The sequence below is a fragment of the Argiope bruennichi genome, chromosome 8, assembly GCF_947563725.1.
Source record: "Argiope bruennichi chromosome 8, qqArgBrue1.1, whole genome shotgun sequence".
Taxonomy (NCBI): Eukaryota; Metazoa; Arthropoda; class Arachnida; order Araneae; family Araneidae; genus Argiope; species Argiope bruennichi.
In genome coordinates, this window is record NC_079158.1 from 84017968 (window position 1) to 84041759 (window position 23792).

The 23792-nt window shown below is 25.5% G+C and overlaps 2 protein-coding genes across 2 annotated transcripts; one reads left to right on the forward strand and one right to left on the reverse strand.

The window, feature by feature from the left end:
* The first annotated feature begins 521 nt into the window (after window positions 1–521).
* Window positions 522–4279, forward strand: LOC129981712 (apoptosis inhibitor 5-like). Its single transcript, XM_056092664.1, has one exon. The coding sequence runs from the start codon at window positions 793–795 to the stop codon at window positions 2350–2352; it is 1560 nt and encodes a 519-aa protein (XP_055948639.1). The 5' UTR covers window positions 522–792; the 3' UTR covers window positions 2353–4279.
* Window positions 4280–16768: 12489 nt separating this feature from the next.
* LOC129981747 (uncharacterized) lies at window positions 16769–23537 on the reverse strand. The gene is made up of 6 exons (XM_056092729.1): window positions 23397–23537; window positions 21997–22968; window positions 20632–20807; window positions 17963–18046; window positions 17784–17860; window positions 16769–17590 (listed from the first exon to the last, which is right to left on the reverse strand). The coding sequence occupies exons 2-6, from the start codon at window positions 22913–22915 to the stop codon at window positions 17533–17535; spliced, it is 1314 nt and encodes a 437-aa protein (XP_055948704.1). The 5' UTR covers window positions 22916–22968; window positions 23397–23537; the 3' UTR covers window positions 16769–17532.
* Between the last annotated feature and the right edge of the window lie 255 nt (window positions 23538–23792).

Genomic DNA, 23792 nt, shown 5'->3' on the forward strand with positions numbered 1-23792 from the left:
ACATTTTAATAGTATAATAAGGGTGGGCCACAGAATATCTACATAAAAGAAACTCATTTTCTCCTTCGCAGAGTTATAGAAATAACAGACAATCTTTTCTAACACTATGAAAAAAAACACCCGATGAGCTTGCTTCATGGCAATAAACCGTTCATGGCGAAAAGACAGGACGTGCTTTCAGAATGTTCTCCGAAAGAAAAGAGAAATTTCTTTTGCCTTCACTTCCAATCTATCGCTTTTTCACGATCTCGATTCACGACGCTTTTATTCTATTTCTATTTCTTGTAATTCTTCAATATAGCGCCAACTGTTGACAATGTATTAAACTAAAACTATAATTGTAAAGAAAGTACAATAAAAGGAATTAAAATATATTTTATTTTAAATTTTCCTTTAAAATTATTTACCTATATTTTATAAAACTTTTAAAAATTAAATATATAATTCAAATAATAATTATTGAGATTAAAATATTTAATAACGTCTGCTTATGTTCTTTTAACTGTAGCCGTATTCATGTTTATCGCCTTGCCGACCAAACACGATTTGTGAGTTTAAATTCCATAAATAAATTTCGAATCAAGGAATGGAATTTTGGTTAACTTGATGGTAATTTTTGAATTCTTGTTGTTATAATGGTGCCTTTGGCTGTATTTTGTTTCTAACGTAATAGGGTAATTAACATTTATTATATCTCTGCTTTTGCTTCTATCTACCCATAACTGTTTTCAAAATTGGATTGTAAGCTTAGTCTTTTTATCTGATTACTGAAGCATACGAATTTAAAATAAAATGGATAAAGTGGACAAATTATATCAAAACTATGACATCTTAGCTGAGGCTAAGGATAAAACCTCTGAGCATGAGATGCTGTATCTAGAAATTATACAAGCTGTAAAAGGCGATACGAGTGAAAAAATGTTAGCATGCCAGTTTATTCCTCGCTTCTTGAAAGATTTCCCAAGCTTGGCAGAAACTGCACTAGATGCTCAGCTGGATTTAGTAGAAGATGAAGATGTTGCGATTCGTAAAAATGCCGTGAAATATTTACCAAGTTTTTGTAAGGAATCGAAGGAATTTATCACCAAGATTTCTGATATATTGACCCAAATGTTACAGTCTGAAGATACAAGCGAAGTTGCGACTATCCATACTGCTTTGATGACCATACTGAAAATTGATATCAAATCGACTCTCGATGGTGTATTCCTTCAAATTGCTTCTACTGAAGAAGATACTATCCGTAAACGTGCTATACAGTTTCTATGTACAAAATTCAAATTCCTCCCACCAGAACTTACTACAAAAGATGTAGAAGAATTTGTGCTAGAAAAATGCAAAGCATCTTTCCCAGAAATAGGAGGTGATGACTTTTTAACCCTTATGCCTTTACTTTCAAATCTAAAGATAGCTAAAACTGTACCAGTCCAGCAAACTTTAGTTAACTTGATTGCAGAACAAGCTGAATTGGATGCAGAATTTCAACCGTCTCCTGATAATGTAGCTGGTTTTTTGCAATGTGTCCGTTTGGCTCTTCCATATTTCTCAGCTTTCATTAGCTCAACTCCTTTTGCTAACTACATTTGTTTGTATGTTGTTACAAAGCTGGATGAAATTGAAGAATTAGAAAGTGGGCCTGAGTTGAGTCTTGATGTTATTAAATTATTGGCTGAGCTATCTCCATTTCTTACAGAAGATGACCAAAATAAAGAATGTGCTGAAGTTATTCATAAAATCCTTTTGGAATATATTCCTTTACCTCCAGCAACTGATCTGGAAAATGGTTCTCAGTCAGATGAACCTAATTTGAAATTTACTCACATAGAGTGCTTATTATATATTTTTACTCATTACCTAAAGCATTGCCCAGAATTTCTAACAGCTGCTGATAATTCTCACCGGTTTAAGGATCTTAAGACTCGGTTACAGTTTTTAGCTCGAGGAGTTCAGAATGGTATTAAAACATTTCGTGAATCTTTGGTAAGCAATAAATCTAAAGAAACTAAAGCAGAAGAAACAAAGATGAAAGCAATTATATTACGTACTATGAATAATATCAATTCTTTGATTAAAGATCTCTTCCGCACGCCTCCAACTTTCAAGACTGCAGTTACTCTTTCTTGGAAACCAGTGTCTACTTTGTCTAACAAAACTCCAATGACTTCGGCTGGCATTAAACGTGAATCTGATGGAGTTACTTCTGATGAAAAGAAAGTGTCCAAGAGAGATCCAAAGTCTGTACGAGAATTGTATCAACCACCAGGTGGTAAATACAGTACCAATGTTAATTTCTCTCGTTCAAGAGGTTCAAACTATTATTCACGAGGAAGGGGTGGTAAACGATTTTATTGATATTGTAAAAAAGAAATATTTTCAAACATCTTTTTTCTTTAATCTGCACCCATTCAGCAAGCAATATATCATTTTCTCTTGATAAACTGCATTTATATCATTCATTCATATATACTACCTTTGATCAAGGATATTCAATTTTGTATTTCATCTAAGAATTTTTTTTTTTTTCCCAGAAGAACAATTTGGACTTAATGTATGTTTAACAAAAAGCTAAAATTTGAGAAATAAGTTCTGGTATTTATAAATAAAATTTCTGCTTTGGTTAAATATAATTTTTTCTGTTAAAGATTAAACTAAATATTTCTTTGATTGTCTATTTAAATATTTTTTAAGGAAGTTTGGTATTTTATTATTTAGTTGATGTAATTTGATTATTACATAGGTATCCTGTTTTACTGTATGAATTGCAAGATCGTAGTGACCTTCAAGTTTTTGTCATATGGTACCTATTTGTTATTATACTTGCTGTTTGGAATAATTTGACTGTGGTGTAGTTGAAAAAAAAAATTATCATTACTTTTTTTATATATACAATATGCATAATTTTCATTTCTTGAAGGGGTAAAGATATATATACTTTTTGCTGGCTTCTGATAAATTATAGCTCTTGTATAATATTTTTAAAAGCAGTTCATTAATTCCCTGAGCCAGACATTTCCCTTCCTCATTTTGAGAAATTTATTTACCAGTTTTTTTTATGCGCATCTTATCAGTAGAATTATTGAAGATGTCAACAATTTGGATATGGGACATTCTATTTGCTAAGATAATTATTTCAAAATTTGATTTGTTTATTTTATTAGTTGCTTTTATGTTAAAACTATCTACTAAATCTTGTGTCCAATGGTGTAACTTGACAATAAACTGAATAAATGTATAGTAATCATATTTAAAAAAACTAAAAGATGCAAGTTTTACAATAATTTTTAAAAGGTGAAAGAATGCAATGTGAATAATAATAATTTCTGTATCTTTTATACAGATAATTAGTTTGAGAAAAAAAGAAGTTATCTAAATGTTCTAATTTACAGACTTCTATAATTTCAATATTGAAAATGTATCTTTTAAAACTGTTTAAACCATTTCATAAATGTGTAATAATAACATCCATACAATTTTTTTGTAAACTTTTTTTTTCATTGTAACTTAATAAACATAGAATAATTTAAATGAAATTAGCTTTTATTATTATTATTTTAATTAGATGTAAAAATAATCCATAGAAGAATTTTTTCTCTGAAAATGGAAGAATTGTATTACAAAATGTGAAATATTGGAAAAAAGTAAAACTTCATAAAAGTATTTGAAAGGGGGAGAGATGAAATTATTAGATCCTCTCTCATTCTGAGAAAAAAACTAGAAATTATATACACTTCGTGTTAATCACAAATAATTTTAGCTCATAAATTAATTACCTTAATATCTATTTTAAAATTGCTAATTGAATTTCTCTCTGTGACATTAATTGATTTTTTTATGGTTTGCATTAATAAAGGGAGGAAATTGCAGTCAGCAAAAAAGAATTCAATAATTCCATTTGAGTTGCCTCAATTTTTAATTTTTTCAACAATCTTCTCATATTGTTATATGAAATTATTTATTTCTATATAAAGACTAGCAATACTTAAATCTCTGAGTGTTTAGAATGAAAATAGCTTTCAAAACCCACTAGAATGAGCTTGAGATTTGGTATGTTAGACAGAACACTTGAATTTTAATGTAGATTCATTAATTATATTTAAAGGTAAATTTTGTTTTTAAAAAGTTGTGTATTTTATTTGATATTAGTATTCAGTAAATTTTAATTTTGTATCATAACAGGAAACTATTCAGGTTTCGATTTATGTAATGTTTAATAGAAATAGTAACATTAACATCTTGTATTTTCCAATATTCCTTTTTCATGAACTTCATGTACAAATATTTCACCATAACAGCATTTGTATCAAAATATATAAATAAAAAAAAATATATACTATTTTCTTTCTCTTTTTTTTTTTTTTTTTTTACCAGTTGTAATAATTGCATTATCAGAAATTATTGTTATCTTACCATATTCAAGCCGTTTTACCCCAATGAATATAAGTGAAAAACGAAATGTATACAATCTGAAAATAATGGAATAAATTATTTTCGAAGAATATAAATATATGCATAAGTGTGAAGAAAATTATCAAATAAGTAAACATAAGAAATACTAATTTTGGAATGATACTATCCATTGCTAAAAAAATAAACACTGTATATTTACAAAAGAAATATGGCCACATTCATTATTTTCACTATTTAATATCTGCTTATAATAAAGATGAATATGTTTGTGTGTCAGTTGGCATTCTATAAGTCAGGCTATTTGACCTAGAACTATCAAATTTGGCTCAGATATATTTTGGAAGCTAAAAATATGCAGTTTAAAATGATATTTTTAATTAAAATTTCAAAAAAAAAACTTGGACTTTAATGTTTTTATGCAGTAGCTTCTGAAAATGTTCTCACACAAAAATGATTTTTACACTGTTTACAGTCAAAAAAGATTATAGTTTAAATTATGTTAATTTAGTTGCTGTAAAATTCGTTAGTGTAGACTTAGTGACTGAAATGTCTGTCAATTTAATAGGATAGTGAAGTTTTATCTAAATAAATTAACTATAAATAAATAATATCTTCAGAAAACCAGCTGTTTATCAAATGTAATTAGTAATTAATGAGAAATTTTCATGAAGAATTTAAAAATTGTTTAATCTAAAGAAAGTTATAACACTAATTTCAGTTTTATTTTAGAGTATACAAAATGCTGTAATTTCTTTTTTGACTTGTATTAGCTGTGTAATTGTAATGTTTGAATTCACACAAAGAACTAATGCTTAACTGCTTTTGTAATTTATGTATATTGGAATTTCAGAATTGTAATTATTTTTTATCCTAACAATTATAACCATTCATTATTTATTGCTCTTATATATATACATATATATTGGATCACCTCATTCTTAATCTTATATAAATCATATTTTAGAATATTTATAAAATACTTCTTTATAACCACAAAAAATATAGAGAACAAAATCATTTTCTGTGTTCAGGAAACATTTAAAGTTCTTATTAGTTAAGCCAGCTAATTTATTTTATTTAAAATATTTTCTTAGATACTAAATTTCTTACTTAAATCTAGCATAAAATTTCACCTAACATTTTCAACATAAAACATATTCAACTAAGAAAGGACACATTTTTTTTCTTAAAATAATTTTCATGTTTTTAAGACTTAATTGCACTCCTTTGTAATAACTTTTATTTATTATAAATAAAAAAAAAAAATTGGTGGTTAGAAATGTTTTTATTTATAAATAAACATAGTTAGAATTTACTTGTTTAATTTACAACATCCAAGTCATACAAAAAAATAGCCTATTTCAACTGTAGGTACTATTAATTCTTTTAGTTATTGACTTTAATTTAGAGTAGGTCTTTGATAAATTGCTAACTTTTTTATTGAAATCAATTCTGAGATTATTTTCAAATGTGTTTAACTGAAAATGATGGCTAATAGAAGTACTAAAAATCAATGCCTTTTTCTACTGAAACTAATTTTTTTTCCTTGTTAGTAAGTTATTTTGTACATATATTAATTAAGACTCAAGATTTCATTCTAATTACTATAACAGTTTTTGATATTGATTCTATTACGACTACTAGCCGCCTTTGGCGACCAGCCGGTTCGCCAATCTGAATGTTCGTTTAAATTTTAATAATTAAATATTTTATGCAATTCCTATTTTAATAGCTTCTTCATCAAAATATTTTAAAACTTCAAATTTTGATAGTCATATAATTCTCTCATAATATTATGAACGCCTTCAGTCATAACGTAATATGTATCTCTGTAATTTTCTGTTAGTTTCGTAGAATTTGTACTATAAATTAAAGTGAAAAGGATTAATCTGCAATTAATATAATAATATTTTTTACTGAAACAAAGTAATTTTTTGTAGTATGATTACTGAAAACAGTCACTGAGCGTTTAAACTTTATGGGCACTAAAGAATATCTTTCCTAATTTATGTAATATTTCAAGAATTTGTCAACAAAATATTCTCAGATTCATTATGACCAGAACGATTCATTAACAATGTTTAATTTTAAATGCATCAAACACTAAGAAAGTAAAACGAATCGTTTAAAATAATCCGTTGAAAACAGGTTACAAATAACTAAAAAAATGATGTACTTAAAACTGTAAGCGTATACAAAAAATATATAACTAACAAAAATACAATTTAATTACAAAAACATGCAACTAACCTAAAAATAATTTAAATCATCCGTTGATAATGGTTGTCATGTCAACAATCAGAACACAATGCGCATGCGTAAAATTTCAACGCCAGTTACGGTAACGCAAATGCGCGAGTTTTTCTAAGCCAGTTGGGGTAACGCTATGCAGATTAGAAATTTTTAATTTTCTTTATTCTGTTTTATTTTAATTCAAAAGTACTTAAGAATGAATCTGAAAGATCGATTCATTAACAATGTTTAATTTTAAATGCATCAAACATTAAGAAAATAAATAGAATCGTTTCAAATAATCAGCTGAAAAATCTTAAGCCTAGCCTCATGACTGTTGGGGAAAAAAAAAAAAAAAAATTGAAGCCGTACTCATTTGGCGGTGGGGAAAATGAAAAGATTTTTTTGGCGGGAAAGTTAGTTTTTAATTAATAATTAAAATTCTAATTAAAAATTCAAAAAAAGGCTATCCTATCTTTTAAGTTAGATAAAACTGCACACGGTGTTCAAACTTGATTAAAATCGGTTAAGTAGTTTAGGAGTCCATCGCGGACAAACAACGTGACACGTAATTTATATATATTAAGATGTATAAAGGAAGATGTAATAATTTAACAGCTTGCATCTTCTTACTGGCTTTTGTTTATCTTTTATAAATTTGCCTTTGTACTGCAAATAAAGGTTTTAATAAGTATTTAAAAGCCAACCATCTTATACCTAATTTTAAAATTATCCATTTTTTAAACTAGGGACTGCATTTTTTAATTTTCTATTTAAAATGTTTCATCACTTATGGATCTGTGCTGCTGTTCCAGTAGCAAAATTCATAGCATTAAGAACTTAATAACTGGCATATATCTTATTCATTCCCTAAAGATATTCACTACAGAACAACAGTATGGGGTGCATGTATTCAGATTTTTTACTTTTCAGAATACTGAATTGATTGATTGTTTTTTTATTTTATTCATTAACTTTCTTTAATTTTATCTGCTTAGACTTAAGATTTCATTAGAATTTGTTTCAAGTTATAACTAACCAAATGTGACAATTCAATTGCAATCCTAAAATAACAATTGAATGTTTAGTGAAACTTTTTTTTTTTTGTCACTAACAAAGATGTCAATTGTTTAACGAATGTTTTGTGAATTTAGTGACAAGGTCTTGATGATGATAATGTTAAATGATCTGAAATAAATATATCATTGTAACATTATTAAAGCATATTTTAAATAAACATTACATACTTCATTTAAATTTATTAAAAAAATACATTTGTGATGAATATATTCATTAGGTTTATTAGGAATTTTGACAAAGTCATTTTAATTGGGGGGAAAATTATTCCCAAAATTAATTGCATTCCCAAAGAGACTACATTAAATAAATCGATTTTGTGCTGTAAAAAAAGTATCTTAAAGAAATATCTTCAGGTTTTATAACTTTAATCCTGCTCTACATGGTGAACCTTTCATTGTTTTGATGAAAATACATAATTTGTTGAATGTAATTTCAGATAGTGAAAAATGCTAAACCAAGAAATCAAAAACTATCAAATAGTAGTTCAATTATTTCAAAAAGGAATTGAAAAATAATTTTTGAATTGAGGAATTCAAACTAAAAAAAGATATGAAAACGAATTAATCAGTATTGAAAAAAGTAATTAAATCTGTTTATTTTTCTTCATGAACTAATTTTTGAAAATCTGTTTAATTATTTAGATATTATGATAAATGATGAACAGCTTCAAGATGGACAGTCTGTATGTGGTGCAGATTATAAAACATTATGTAAACTATTAACATGCAATAGTATTAATAGTCTGCAATTATTACTTTTACTAATGTTTTATAAAATATTATTATTACTTATACTTATATTTTTGGTGGGGGAAATTCTATAAAATTGCATTGTTCAGTCTTCTATGTAAATTTTATTGAATCTTTTACCCTGCAATTTAGACAAAGATTACTCTTGCATCAATAAAAACCATACCAAAATCTTCCATCCAGGATATTTTACTAAAATTCCTCACTTCCTGTGATTCTTTCTCTTTCAAATTTAAATTAATGTTCAATGCCTGTTAATATGGATATTTTAGTTTCTAATAGAAAAGTTAAATGAAAAACCATGGTCAAATTGAACTTTCATTTATTCATTGAGAAAAGTTGAAACTTTGCAATTTCCATAACTGCCTACCCACCTAAAAAGTAATCTGAATAATTATTTTAAATTTATTGAGAAAAAATGTTGAGCAATATTATGAAATCATGTAGTCATTATTTTCAGAATTATACTTTTTCTTTGCTGAATGAAATTGTTTGAAAATTATTACACTCAAAATTATTAAGTTATGTGCTCATTTGTTTCTGCTGTTGTTTTTTTCATAATTTTTTTACTAATGATTTTTAATAAGCATATATGCATATCACATTAACATTCTGAATTATTTAATATTAAGACAGATTTTACTTCAAGCTATTTTTTGTATGGAGTTACAATCATCCCTCATAATAAGGCATAATTTTTTTCCACTTTTATGTTGAACAAATCATCTTTAATCTAACTACCATTTTATGTGTTTAAATGGATTATTACTTAAACTGCAAATCCTGCATTTTCTTTTTTATTTTGCCTTTTTGTATTATATACTAACTGCCTTTAATTAAAAATTTTAAAAAAAATGCTACAAAGAATGTTTTTATTCATCAAAATTTATTTGTTCCAAATAGATTCAAGCAGTGTGGTTTATAGAATATTAACAAATACACATTCTCCTTTATTATTAGTTCAGAATATATTTAAATATAAAATAATCTAAAAAGAAACATGAAGATGAAATTTAAATGAACAACAGAAAGGTGACAATTCCAAAACAATCTATAAAATGATTTTTGATATGTAACTTTATAATAAGTAGTTCTAAAGTTTTCACAAATTTTATTTTTCTTAACTCATTTAACATACTGTAATATTTAATTGCCTTGATATACGAATTGCAACCATTTTCCTAACTTAGACAACAAAAGAGAGAGAGAGAATCAATTTTCACTTTTTGGCTTATTATTATTTATTTATTTATTTTTACTGAACATTATATATTCTGTTTGCATTTAATTTCAACTTAATTTCTTTAATTGGCAAATAAAGAAGGTGTAATAAAAATGATATATATATTAAACTAGTAGGATATGTATAATATATTTATATATTCTTAAAAAATGAATTTCATTCATTCTTAGAAATTTATTACAAGAAACTTGTATTAAAATGCATGCTTCCACTGCCCATGTAAAGCATTTGGAGTTATAGGTCTCCTGTAAGAGCCAATGAAAACACATTATTTCTGAGCTACCATGCCAAATAAATGGTTAAAATTTTACTGTTTAAAGGAAAATATATTTGCTGAATTCAGTCTTAATCTACCTACTGACTGATTTTAATAACCAATATAAAATTGATAATAAATAATATATGAACATGTTAAGAAAACTGTAATACAAAAATGTAGTTATTCTTAGTACAACTTTCTGAAAAGAAACAATAAACAAATATTAAGTTCGTTTTTATGTTTAATAAAATTCAAAAGATTTTAATAGAAATTTCATTAATTTTATCTAATTACAAGTAATTTTTTTTTTTTCATACAGATCTCTGAACCATAAATATTGAGATGATGATATTATCATTTATGTTAGAAATGTTTCTGGTTAATAAATAATAAATGCACAATAACAAGTTTTCAGACTACATATTATTTCATTTTAAATATATATAATATTATATTTAGTAATTTTTTTTTCAATTATTTGCAAACTAAGTGCAATTCCTTATACATTATTACTTGTTTAAGTCACTCTAGTATACTATGCTAAAATACACTTTTAACTGATAACTTAAAATGATAACAAAGCTATCAAGCAAATTAATCAAAGTCATGCCATATTAACACACTATAAGCCACATATATATATATATATATATATATATATATATATATATATATATATATATATATATATATATATATATATATATATATATATATCAGATTTCCATTAAAATTGCACAGATATTATTCATATGGACATGGAAAAATACTAAATTTCATACTGATACATCAATTTGTTTTTGAATCATTGCTATGTTTCAGTTTCAAAACTTTTGATGTTTATATAGCTTTTAAGAATTCAATGTCTAAAACAATTAAATCATGTTTAATTTTATTTTAAAATTGTGCTGATTTGATCTAAATGACTAAATAGCTTGCTTGGTCTTGAAGTTTAGATTCAAAATATCCATTTATATTTTTTTGCTGCTTATTTCCAAATCACTTCAGGTCGCATATAGATATCAAATAGACTGATAACTACTGATCAAGTCTATAACAAAATAGCATATCGTGAAAAATCTGTTTCAATTTCAAACTCTGAAAACATTATACTTGTATTTTCAGATATTTTTGCTTTAATCATTTTTTCATCCCTGAACAGCTTAACTAATGCTTCAAATTACTATTTATTCAAACAAAATGAAATCATACTAATAGTACTCTACTGTATAACGGTTTTAAAGTAAATAATTTTGAACAATTTACTCCTGCTGAATATTTTAATAGAATATCTTAATCTAAAAATTAATATAAGATCTTACAATATTTTTCCATAAATTAAAATTTTTTATGTAAATTCCATGATTTTAAATCAATGCTTTGTATGCTTAAATATGTTTTAAGTGCAAGTTATATAAATTATTGAAAACACTTGAAATTACTTACAAAACCTCATTACAAAGAACAAAGATTTTAAGTAATGCATTTAAATTCACAAATTAGTAGTGAAATACTAATCCCAAAAGAAATAAAATTTACAAATATATTCTCAGAATAACAAAAAAAGATTATCAAAAAATTATAATAGATTACACATTTAACTTTCTAGAATGTATATTAAAAAATTTATAAATTCTAAATAATTTGACAATATAACAAATTTTACTAAAACAGAATAAAAAATATATCTAATTAGAGATTTCAGTAATTATTAATTTTTGAAGTGATTTAGCTTTTCAGTTTATTGCAGTTCTAAAATTCATAAAATTTTTACAAAATATTTGTAATAATAATTTTTAATCTTTGATCAGACAACATTTAAAAGCATAATGAAAATTTAACTTTGAGTTGTTACTGATTTTAATTATTATACTTTACAGAAAATTAATTATATTTTCATGACATCAAAATATAAATGAATGTCAGTCATTATTATTTATTAATTTTCTAAACAACTATCAAAACATAAAATATACAAAAAGAATATGGTCTCAAATAATTTAACCAACAAAAGTACAATTAACTCATTTCTAAAATTCATTCCTACAAAGATAAATTTATTCAATAATATAACTGCATTTTATTGTAATTAAAAAGTGGAAACAGCCTTAAATGAATACTATTGGAAGGAACTGAAAAGAATAATAAAGATTTTCAATATTCAGTTTAATTAAAACTATTTCCAAAATATGATTTTTTTTTCTCACTTTTTGGCTAGCTAAATACTGTAAAATCTTTTTAGTACATCATTTAGCCTTAGTCCCAGTTCATTCTAATATTTTTTTTTAATTTATAGTGTTATAAGTACTTGATTTGAGATTCTAATACACTGCCATTTTCTTTGAAAGCTTAAATTTAAAAAAAAAAAAAAAAAAAAAAATGTCTTTAGTTCTTTTTCCTGCACAACGAAGCTAGCCACAAAACAATTTTTGATATAATGAAATTCAGCTTATTCTTATATATAAAAGTTAAACAAATGATAAATAAGGTGAAGGAAATTTATAACATGAAATAGATATGTTTCTTCCTGACCTTCTATTAAAGGGAATACTGTTACTTTATTAACAGAAAGTTTACTTAATTATATCTAACTATGCATATTAGAAGATTTTATTGAAGTTGCTATCTTGGCTGAAAAAAATAGAAGGAATAATATTAGAAATTAAATCATTCCATAAGTTTTTTTTAAGAAAAATCATTTTAGCAGGGATTTAATTATAAACCTAAATCTAACAGAGCAACAATCAGATTAAAAAAAAAAAAAAAAGTTGGAACATTTTTTTTCTATTGAATCAACATAATTAATTTTTTTTAATAAAATGTTCTAAAATATTATACTATCTAAAGAATGTTATTTTATTAATAGATGTCGTGATAAAAATTCAAGAAAGAAAATATATATATGGTTATTCAAGTAATTGAAATAATGAACGTAATTACATTACGTTCATTATTTCAATGAACGTAATGTAATTATCTGAAAATGTTTTTAAATTAATAGTTGGAATTTTATTAAAAAGATTATGAAATTTCATTAAAAAATACACTCATATCATTATAATTTGTAGTTTAACTAAGTAGTTTATTAGATTTTGAACTGATGATATTGATGTGTAGTGAGTTGACAGATTTTTGAACTTGAAAAGTCTTAATTGGATATTATTAGAGGGAAAAAGTAGCATTGCAAATACAATTACTTAATAAATCTGGATATATATATATATATATATACAGGGTGTTTATAAAGTCCCGGACCCATTTTGATGTTTAATAACTCATAAAATAATAAAGATATAAACACACTTATGACATTTATTGATGGAATAACTCATATATTTTCCTTTTCAGGTTTGAATATTTTTACTTTTGTAAATATCGTCTGCGCGTGTGGTTAATTTCAGATAATTTCATTTTCCAGTCTAAATATCTGTACTTTTCTAAATATTGTCTGCTTATTAATTGCATTTTTCTCTCTTTTGTTTTTGTCAACTATTGCAATGTTATGTTTACTTTTGATGTGTTTGTTCTATGTAGTACTTTTGTATGTGATGTTTTATTCGAGCGGATATTAAGGAGAATGCATACACCACAAGAGAAAGCACAGATTTTATGGTGGTTCATAGAAATGAAATCGATAGTGCAAGCACAGAGAAATTTCAGAAGAATTTACCAAAAAGATCCTCCATTCAAAAACAGCACCTTGCGGTGGAAAAAGAATTTTCTAGAAATTGGAAGTATCGAAGATAAGAAACGTTCCAGACGTCCTTGCACAAGTGATTTTGATGTTGAGCGTGTCAGAGAGACATTTTTACACAATCCTAGAATATCTGTGAGATCAGCGGCAACAGAATTGGATATGCCAATTTCGACGGTGTACAAGGTTATTAAGAAAAAATTAAGACTGCATGCATACAAAGTTCAAATTGTTCAAGTTTTGGAACCGAACGATAGACCTAGGAGGATGGCCTTTGCAACAGATATGCTAAGGAGGATAGAAGATGCTGCTGATTTTCTGAAGAGCATAATGTTCTCCGATGAAGCATCCTTTCATGTTTCTGGCATTGTTAATCGCCATAAAGTGCGCAAATGGCTCTGTGGATGCCGACATGCTTGTCGCTACCTGGTGTGAAATTGACTATCGACTTGATATTCTCCATGCGACGAAGGGGGCACACGTGGAAGTTCATTGACAAGGGTCATGAAACTTTTTGAGTCTATTTAACCATTTATGTTATTAATTTAAATCTATCTTTATTATTTTATGAGTTATTAAACATCAAAATGGGTCCGGGACTTTATAAACACCCTGTATATTCAATTTAGTGACATGAATTTTTGTTATTAATAATAGGTATAGAAGTTAAATGAAAATTTAATATGAAAATGAAAAAGAAAGGGAAATCTGAAAGTATGTTCATTTTATCACCGCATTTGTATGTTGACTAAATAAACATTCTTCACATCCACTGATTTGTGATTTCTAAGAAACCAGAGCATGCTACTTATTTAGTTGGCTGTTTTGTTTTGAAGTATTTCAAATGCATTTTAAATCAAGACTCAATAAAAAGTCATTCTTATTAATAGCAAATCATTTTGAATATGTCCATTGCATATTATTTTTTAAAAATTAAAATTCATTTTAAAAAAATTAAGCAAAATAAAGTAAGATTTGATTATAGAAATATCCATAATTATTTTTAAATAAAACTAAAAATAAACAAAAACTCTAATAATTTCAGTACATTAGCATTTACAATTATAAATAGAAAAATTATTAACAAATTATACTAATTAAAAAATATGATAAGAGTTTGAAAGTATCTGTAAATTTTCAAGTATAAATTTATTTAACAGAAAAATATATATATTAAATTAATATAGATACAAAAAAAAAACATTTCATTTGAAGCCTTTTTTGTTTACAAGATATTCTTGATAATAACTATTTTCCATTTATAGAGTTCAATATTTTTTTTTTTCATTTAAAAAGGTTATAGAAATTTTAAATAATATATTTTTTTAAATAATCTGTGCATGCATAATTATTGTACATTATATGTGCTCAATTGCACATTTTACAAATAATAATACAACCTAAAACTGATATTCAAATTTCAAAATAAAACATTTTTTGTATGTGTGTCTGTATGTGGTCATAAGTTCAAATGAAATTAAAATGAATAAGTCAATGACAAATTGTTATTATATTACTTTCAAAAATAACTGGTTTATAATTGAAAGCATATTTTCACAAACCCTCATTCTTAAAATACCTTAATATTAAAAAATTACTATGTTAATAAGAAACTCTTGACCCCATCATTTTTCTTCTGCTTAGACATTCTAGGAATTTGTAAAAGTTTACACCTGTTACTTCCTACACCTTCATGGGAGAGCTAGAAAAAGAAGATTAGATTAAGAGAAAACAATGTGTCTTATTTTTTACAGGAGGTTTGGAGTCATTGGGAATCACTTTGGCATTTGCTAACATTTCAGATTCTTTTAACATTATGGCTGTGACAATGAGAAGCACAAATTCACAAATCTTTTCACAAGTCTGTCTACAAATAGACAAAATGATGATACCTCAAATTCATGATACAATAATGAAATTTTGGAACAGATACAGAATCGGAACAAAACGCTGATTCTGAATACTCTAAAAAATCTGAGACCTCCCTTGTTTGTGAAAAAAGCACGAAATCTTTATATAATATGCATTCATTTATTATATGGTCTTGAAATTTATATTAACAATTAACTTTAAAGAGGAATGATAAAAGTAATTTTTGAGTATGTATATAAAACTGAGAGACAAAAGTTATGAATTTTCAAAGTAGTATATTTAAGCTTCTATTTTTCCAAAAAATTTCAAAAGTAAACTATAAGTAAAATATAGATTTTCTTATTCTTGCAATATTTTTATACAAAAAAAAACCTATTTATATTAAAAATAATAAGTTTTATTGGAATAGAACAGGAAAAAAGGAAATGAACACAAAAAAGGTAAGAAAAAAAAGAAGCTAAGTTCTATTTCGGTTTTTCTTATTAAAAATTACATTTGTATCTTAAATAAGAATATATTTGCATGGAAAAACATTTATGCACTCTGACCATATTTCATTTTTATACGTAAATAGCCCATAAGTTGAAGGGGTAAGTACCTGAAAAATTATGAGTCAATAATGACCCTCTGTGTGTTTGCTAATGTTCATAAAATAAGTGTGAGCACTGAAGGATTACCAAATGTAAATTAAAAAATATTTTATGCATGAAACAAATTTACAAATGCAATGTCATTGAGAAGTGATTTATCATTTAAGTAAACTTCAATACATTTTTAAAACTTTGATACTAGATTTATTGTATAAAGATAATTTTTGAATACCTTTTAGCATAATTTAATAAATTACAAAATCTTACAATTGCAATGGGGCAATATCAATTCATGAAGTGAAATTATATTTGAAAACTTTCCAAAATTTATTTATAATGAGAAATATATTTGCTAGTTTAATGTAAATATTATGAAGAGTGTAAATATATTTAAATATTTTATTTATGAGTCATCAATGTTAGTAGATATATTTAAGGATAAGACAGAGTAACAGAAATAATTAACTCTAATTTCACATACACATATAAAAAAATCACTCATTTTTTATTACAGGTTTTATTTTGAATATAATTTTTACATAAATGTATTTCAAATGTTTCAATAATTTGATCATGTAATCATCATTCATGTAATGAGAATTTTTAAACATATTTTATATGCTAAAATTATTTCATAAATATATTTTTTTAAAATATAGTTGGAAATGATGAATTTTGATTAAACAGTGCTCAATCTGTCTTAACTTCCTATTACAAATGCAAAGCAATTTTATAAACAAAAAAAAGAGAGAGAGAGAGAATTAAATTTAGTAAAATCATAACCATATGAGTGACACTTTTATTATTATTACGAGCAGTGACAATATTTAACTTGCAGAATTATCTTTTAATTTATATAATAAATTAAAAATTATCTTATGAAATTAAATAATATATCACTATATAGATGTTTGAAAATTAAGAAATTGAAATATTTAGCATCTTAAACAAAATCACTCCTAGGTTTACAATGTATTAATACTTACATTTTAAAATCCTTTTTAACTTATTACTAAATTTATAGAGGAATATTACTTTATATCTGTACATACTATCATATTTATTACTAAGAAAGATAAGTATATAGCTATTTGACAATTATGGAAAACCATGTTAAAATTCTAGAACATATTCCATGCTTTTATTCGGAAAAGGCATAAACACATTTAGTAAGGAAACACGAAAAATAATCCCAAGCTCTTTAAAATACATACATGTATATATACATAAACACAAAACTTATTTATATAATAATTTATATTTATTATATATAAATATTTATATAGTGAGGAAAATGTAAAGAGACTGAACATGAAATATAACAGACATTAAGGATAAAGTATTAAATTAAATATATAATAATTTGTATTAATAATAGTTCTGATTCCTTTAAAAGAATCCAAATATCAAGATTTGTGTTCAACAATGTGCTCCAGTTGTTCCAACATTTTTTTAATGTTTTTCCTAAAAAGTCATTAAGGAATGAAACCATAATTTTATACAAGAAATATATAAATTACAAAGAGAAAGCTATTCTTTCAGGAATTACAAAATTATTATACATTATTTAAGCATAAATAAAATATTAGTAGTAAAAATATCTATAAAAATATTACATATTTTTTTTAGACTAACAAAAGACATCACAAAAGGATACACTTCTCCTGACATTTTATAAAGAGGACTCATTGAATTGCTCAACTCCTCACATTTAGCCATTAACTGATAAACAGCCTACAAAATTATTTACAATTAAAGAAAATACAGGAATAAAAAAATAAAATGATTCATGCTACCAGAATTAATAAAATGATTTTTTTAAAAATAGAAAATTACCTTAATATTAACATCAACAGCATCACAAGTCTTGCATACAGAACTTTCATATGTCTCCATACAATCCACAGTTAAAGATGATATCTAAAAGAAAAAAAAAAAATCAAAAATTTATTATTTCTTCCTTTTGAAAGAAGTAACCTAATTAAAAATAATTTCCTGTTAAAATTTTAAAACATTTCAGAAGTTCATAGATAGTAATTTTAATTCTTAAAATAATATATAGGAAAATTCAAAATATAAGAAATGAAACATTACACAGAAAATCACATATATCACGAATGGGGAGAAAGTTAATATAAAGCAATTACACCATTTATGGATGAAAAATTAGTAATTGGTAAAATATAAAATTACAGTATTTAATTGTTCATTCATTAAATATATTTTTCCTTTTAAAAACATTTATTATAAAGGTTATATTTAAACACAATTAAGCTTTACAATTTCAAAAGTCAACACAACAAATTTTTAAATTACTTAAGAGAGAGTGCTAAATTCAAATTAATTTATTTACTGAAAAAAATATGTCAACATTTAAATTCAGAAAAAAGGAAATCAGATTAGATACTCTACTCCTACATCCTCAACAAACAAATTTTGACTGGATTGGCCACCCCCCTGGTGCTTCCAAGATAAATCCTAAAAATATATTCTTCTTAATATTTTTTAAAATGTTACATAAGGTTTCCTAAAAGTAAAAATATTGAAAAGGATTTATGTATGCATAAACAATTAAACAAAATAAAATAAGATAAAATAGCAAAATTTTGACTTACAAATACTTAAAATGCAAATAAATATTTTCAAAACTTAAATAAATATATTTATGCACAATGGATAATATTAATAGCTGATTAAAATTTATATTTAAAATATTCACTTCATTGAGTGCATTCTTCCACTAATTTATGCATCTGTAATAATGATGGATTTTTAAAAAGTACATACATTGAGAACAAAATTCAAGGCATTCAATTAAAATGTGTAAAAATGACACAGCACATTGTTGCCCATTCACCAAGCAAAAAAGAAAATGCTTGTGGGTAATAAATATGTTACCAATAGTCAGTCTGGTTAATCTGACATCAGTTCCTTTAACTAAGATAACAGAACATGAGCAAATCCTTCATTGTTTAAAATAAAATTTATTTTGGATCTGCTGATACCAAAATCCTAGTCGCAATGGAAATATATATGTTCAACCACTGCTTGAATACATCCATCTCAAATACGGCACTGTCTTTTTGAAATTTAGATTATATGTCCAAAAACTAACTTATAAAATGAAATTGATCATTTAAAGAGCTGAGAGTCATTTTTATTGCAAAAGTGCAAATTAACCCAGATCATAATTATGACATCACACTTTAAATGACTAAAGGGTCCACCCTATGCTTCATAATACAAAAAGGATTAAATATATATAGCATACTTTATAAAAAAAAATAACTATGTCTGAAATAATTTAAAAGAATATTCAAAAAATAGAATAAACTCAAAAATTCAATACTATATTTAGAGCTTTAACAATTTAGCATTTACAATAATATAACCTCTCAGCTATTAATGCAGCATATGTTACTAGCTAATATTTTGGTTGAGAAGAGGTCTAAAAGATGACTAGAAATTAAGGATTTCCTTTGATGCATTAAACTGAAATAAGAATCGATATTTAACGTAATTATCTACAAAAAAAACTCTTTAAGAGGCTATCATTTTGGTCAAATTTTCTGTTTTAAAAGGGACAATGTCAGCATGTTTTATTTAAGCTATTGAAAGATTTGATGCAATGCTCATATAAATATTCAGAAAGAATTTTAAATAAAGCAATTATACTTTTAAAGCTATAGATCCCATATGTCAATCATAAGTTCATAAAACTGGCTGCTACTTTTATTAAGTTCTCCAAATAAGGGCTCTTCAAAATTCAGACATCTATTATCAAACAAAAAGAATAAGTTGCTGCTCATATGCCAATGGCCTTGAAATGCAAATAAATATGCTGTGTAGTATAGCTCAATTCTCTCTGATTTCTTACTTTTCTAACAAACTAAAATGCAATCATGCAATTAAAACATGTATAAAATATATTATCATATTATATATATGTTTTTGTATACATGATTTATGTATATATCATTACAGCAATAAGTAAACCATTAAAAACATGAATTCTGGAAAATTTAAAATTTAGATTTAAAAATTTCAAGTATTGCCAGTTGTCAATAAATCACTTGAAAAATTGAAAGTGGAAAAATTGTCATCAGAAAATTGTCTCTGTTTCATACATAAGATTAATGTATAAGCTTGAATTGAAACATGAGTAATTCAAATAATGCACTTATTTTTGCAAAGTGAACTAAAACTATAGAAAATGAAAATATAAAAGATTTAACATCATAATTTATAAATGTAACATATAAAGTGCAGAATGAAGGGATTATTTAACAAACAAAACAATTTGTTGGAAGCCAAAGGATTATCTGGAAAACAAATAACTTTATTTTTAAATGATGGTTTATTTTATTCTTAAATGGAAACTATCAGTGCTTATATTTTCTTTGTAGAGTAAATTATTATTTAAAATGTCTAAAGTACTATTAAATTACAATGAAAAATTTTAATTAAGTATTCATTAGGTTATTAAGAGAAAATCAAAAGCTTACACTTTGTAAAGTCCCACTTAAGTTTTCTAACATAGTATCAACACAAGTTGCAACCTTTTTAGCATGACTTTCTAAATCTGTTAAAATATTTGGATCAATAATGTGGAAATTAGGTTGTAAAGCTTGTCTATAAAGACTGGGTGTTGAAGACCGTGAGCCAGGAAATGAAGAGGAATCTGAAAAAAAATAAATGTTATAAAATACAGAAAAATTAAATTTCCTAATGTATGATTAAAGACAAATTGCTGTTAAATAGCTTGGTTGTGACACTCTGATAGCCATGACTTAAAATTTACACAATTTCAGATAAATACATTTAAATAAAAAAAAATGAACATGAATCAAACTTTATCGGATATGGTTACACTAACCTCCTTCATAATACTCGATTCAACATTTATCTATAAAGAGAAAATAAGACAAAAAATAATCGCATTCAATATAATTCTTTTTATTACAATCCGATTATTTTTCTACGCCCACTTTATACTTTCCTCTCTTTAAACAAATATGCTCATGAGGTTGCAGATCAATCGTCAACATGTCAAAGCTACACTATATCACAGTAACTCAAGTTTGTTATTTTATAAAATAATATAAAGGAATAACTAATATAAACATTTTTTTTTATGTTACAGTGCAATACATTAGCAGCTTTTGTCCGAATAATCTAAGTATAGTCAATTTGCTGCTCTATAGTAACTATTTCCAATGCTAACTTAAACAAAAAAAATAATAGTAACATATATTTGAAATACAGGAGAAAGACTGAATACTAAGAAGGATTTCACAAATATATAAACACAGCTACATCAACATATAATTTATTAAATGCTAAAAGTTGGCAGATTATTCACTCAAATTAAATATTATAAAACATGTAATGTACAAAAGCAAGTACTAATTTTATTTTTAAAAACATTTATTTTCAGAAACACAAAATACTTCTAAAATTTTTAATTTCTGCAATATTTAATTTCCTGTTTTATCCTTTTAAAGCACCCCATCATACAAAAAAATAAACCCTCTAAAATATAAAATTACTTCAGAAAATTACGCCATAATAAAATTGAATTTTTCAGATCAAAAATAATACTTTTGCATCAATTAAGAGAAGAATAGAAGTGGCTAAAAACCTCATTTTTCGGTTAACATGCTGGTTACAAAATATACTTATGTTAATTAAATTTTACCTTAATTGAAACCTTATGTTAATAATATTTCTAACATATGTTAATATGTTAGAAATATTTCTCTCTAAATGAAAATTATGGTAGAAGTGGAAAGTGGCATATTTATTACATATTTTGACTGCTTTCATGTTAAAAAAAATATTAACATTTAAAAAATAAAAATTTGTCTTACCTGTCCATCGTGATACTGGGCTACTCATTTTTATTTTTTCTTGTAAATCTTCTGCAACAAAGGTTACAAGATCACCATCCACTGTTAATGTACCCTGAAGCTCTGAGAGACCACTTGTATCACTTCCAGTTCTTGCACGATCTGGTGTAAACATAGCAAATTCTTCAGAACTAAAGCTAGGAGAAACTTCAGCACTGGTTGTTCGACCCTCAGATGTTTGTTGACTTTGATGGACCTGCTGAACCTGCTCTTGACTCAAGCAAGTTAATTCATCCCCTTTAGAAGAAGATGGATTCTGAATTAAAATTAAACTGTCAGGTCTCTTTTTTTCCTTCATATCACTATTAGAAGCATCACCTCGATTTTCATCTAAAAAGCAGTGCTCATCATCTCTACTACTAAGGGAATCACTATTTTTATCACAATTAAGCAACTCTCTATCTAAGGAAATTTCTCCATAAGAGCCTGTCATAACATCTTCATCGTAATCATCTTGTTCAGAATCTTCAAGGTTTACCTCGACTTTTTCAGAGTCATTTTTTACAGAGCCAAACCTCTCTGGACTTCCTTCAGATGAATGTAAATCAATTCTTTTAATAGGATTGATTTCTTTATTCTCTCTTTCAACTAAGCCAATTGATTCACAATCTTTGCTACTGTTTGAATCATTTTTTAAAGGATCTCTATCTAGTGATATAGCTCCATATGTTCCTTGTGTTTTGTTTACTCGATAGCTTTCCTTTTCAGCATTAACTTGGTCAACTCCTTCAATGGTTGATTCTTCACTATTTTTGACATCATATGCCTCACAAAACTGTTCTGATACACCAAATGTTGGGTTGGAATTCCCAAGATTTTCTTCATCTTTCTTTATTGATGTGTTATCTAATGCAGTGCACAATAATTCTTTCTCACTCATGATGAATTTGAGTTATCACCATCCCCTAGGCAATTCTTTTTGATGAACAGCTTCTGAAAAAGAAAATATGAGTCAGAAAATTTACAAACAAATGCTAAGCAGGTAAATAACAAATTTAACCCTTTAATACAAGATATTTTATTTTCAATTTTTTAGTAATGAAAACTAATTGCATTTCTGCAGGTATATGTATTAAAAATTGAAATGAAATTTGTTCTAATTCATATCATTATCGACTCGACGTTCAATTCATCAGTACAAAAAAACAATTTTTACAATACAGCAACTGTTCAAATCATAATTCCTTAACCAAATGCATATGTGATTGTTTTTAAAATATTAGTTACTGCAAAAAAATGCAAATATAACTTTTTAAAAAAATGAATTTTTGATTTTCATGAGAAAACACAATTTATATAAATTGTGTTCGAAAAAATAAAAATTATGCATCTTGGCAAAAGACTACATAAAAAATCTTTACTCTTTAACTTTTTTACCGCATACGGAAACACAGATTACGTTCAATAAATAATTATCTAATAACTAGTATCACTTTCATTTAAATTCACAACCCACATATCTGGGCCCGCATATCATTTACTTTTTCAAAACAAAGATAAACGATAATAACACGATAGCGTCGTTGCCATCCTCTCAGCAGAGGGCGCTAAAAATATAAAAGTGATATATTTTAATTTTATAATTTTTTGAATAAGTTAATTATCGAAATGCATGAAAATAAATCTACTTTCATTCAATTTTCTTTGCATGAATGATATCCTAAAATCTTTTTTCATAACAGTTTTGTGATGAATTAAATCTGGCAATTTTAGTTGACCGCTTGTTTCTCTTTTTGATTTGCTGAACGAGGCTATTT

Excerpts from the sequence above, each read along its gene's own strand:
- LOC129981712 (XM_056092664.1), top strand. The coding sequence starts at position 793 with ATGGATAAAGTGGACAAATTATATCAAAACTATGACATCTTAGCTGAG.
- LOC129981747 (XM_056092729.1), bottom strand. The coding sequence starts at position 22,915 with ATGAGTGAGAAAGAATTATTGTGCACTGCATTAGATAACACATCAATA. Across the intron at positions 20,808-21,996 it reads CCCAGTATCACGATGGACAG|ATTCCTCTTCATTTCCTGGC; the intron begins GTAAGACAAATT and ends ATTTTTTTTCAG. Across the intron at positions 17,861-17,962 it reads CTGTTGATGTTAATATTAAG|GCTGTTTATCAGTTAATGGC; the intron begins GTAATTTTCTAT and ends ATAATTTTGTAG.